The sequence below is a fragment of the Dipodomys ordii genome, unplaced genomic scaffold (genome assembly GCF_000151885.1).
Source record: "Dipodomys ordii isolate 6190 unplaced genomic scaffold, Dord_2.0 Scaffold426, whole genome shotgun sequence".
In the NCBI taxonomy this organism is placed as follows: Eukaryota; Metazoa; Chordata; class Mammalia; order Rodentia; family Heteromyidae; genus Dipodomys; species Dipodomys ordii.
Genome location: NW_012267642.1, coordinates 27,977 through 29,584, shown reverse-complemented (window position 1 = coordinate 29,584; position 1,608 = coordinate 27,977). Strand labels below are relative to the sequence as shown.

Here is a 1,608-nt window from a genome sequence, read left to right as displayed (position 1 = left end):
TTTCCTCTGATAAGCCATTGTCATCTTTTATCTACCAACCTTTTAGGAATCTTATTTAGCTTTTGGTCTAAATATCCCTCTACATCTTTCTTATCTACAGGATATCTATGTGAATCTATTGTATATGTTTTTATGATTAAAGGAAAGTCCCCAGTAGCCATACACTCTTTCTGCTCTAGCCGCACCTATAGCTTCTTGTAAATCTCTTACAAACAATTTCTTCTGCTGAAGGGACATCATGAAACCCCCAATACTTTTATACTTACTTATGACTTGTCTACTAGCCTCCCTAAGAGGGGCTTTCAGGGTAGCACTTAAGTCTGGTGAGTTAGTCATATTTTTAAGACACTCATCAGATGTTGGAGTCATCAACACGCTTAAGAAAGAGCCTTGAATAAGGGAAAGTTGAGCATGAGTAAGTACAATGAGCAGCAGGAACAGTAAAAGATTAATAGGCACTCCTATACAGTGAAGAAAAGAAAAACAGGAACAGAAACACATTTTTCCCAGGGCCTTGCCAGCCTTTCCAGGAGGTAGGCCTCTTTGAAGCCCCATTCTCTGAGGTAGACTTCGGTGAAGTCCCATTCTCAGAGATAGGTCTCTGTGAAGCCCCATTCTCAGGTCTGAAAGCAGGTTTCCCATGCTAAGCAGACTCCACAGGAGTAGGCATGGCATACCAGCTGGGTGTCCATGGCTCAGGCCTGTAATCCTACCTGCCCAGGAACCTGAGATCTGAGCATCGCAGTTCAAATCCAGAATGCATAGCATAGTCCATGAGATTCCTTCTCTCCAGTTAACTACCAAAAAAACAAAGAATAGAGTAGTGGCTCAAGTAGTAGAGCATGAGGCTTCGGCAGAAAATAACTCCCAAATAGCACCAAAGCCCTGAGTTCAAACTCCTGTATAAACACACACATGCACACATGTATACATACTTAACTCTATTATATAAAAACTCCATTCAACTTCCTATTAAATAAAAATGCCATTGTGTGACTATGAGACCACATCCTGAGCTTCCTGACTCCCACACATCTGAGGAGGATGTGCCCCTCTGGTGGCAGGGGGCAGAACTTGAGAGGAGACCACTGGACATGGAGCGTGGTGGCTGTGGAGTCCATCTCCCAGAGAGATCTGTGGCCTCACCCTCGGGGCAGGCAGAGGGCAGAAGGGACACCAGGGGACAGCGCCTTCCTGCCCTGACCCAGTCTGGTGTCATTGTTTTTCCACGACCTAGGTATCACGGGGGACTGGAAGAACCACTTCACCCCAGCCCAGACCAAAGCCTTCGAGGAAACATTCCGGGAGAAGATGGCGGGACTTCCTCCGGAGCTGTTCTCCTGGGACTAAGCCCAGATTTAGCTCCTTGTGTGTTGGGATGAAGACTTGTGTCCCCATCTTATGGAGGTGACAGGACTGGGCAGAGATCATAGCATTAGTCTGTCACTCGAATCAGGAGGTCTGACTTTGCCTGTCACATCTTTGGTGCAATCACCAGGACAGGTGGCAGTCACATGCAGGTGAGGAGCACAAAGGGACCGGAGTGTGTTCTTGCTGAAATAAATGGGGCCACAGCACTGAGGGCTGACAAACATGCCTTAGTGTTCT

General features: G+C 46.7%; 1 protein-coding gene across 1 annotated transcript in view; it reads left to right on the top strand.

Annotated features, from left to right (window-relative positions):
• The window catches only part of LOC106001796 (bile salt sulfotransferase 1-like), an 8,359-nt gene extending 7,000 nt beyond the window's left edge, over window positions 1-1,359 (top strand). Inside the window, exon 4 of the mRNA XM_013036773.1 lies at window positions 1,238-1,359. Within this exon, the coding sequence (XP_012892227.1) occupies window positions 1,238-1,350 (113 nt within the window). The 3' untranslated portion in view covers window positions 1,351-1,359. The remainder of the gene's footprint in view (window positions 1-1,237) is intronic.
• The last annotated feature ends 249 nt before the right edge of the window (window positions 1,360-1,608 follow it).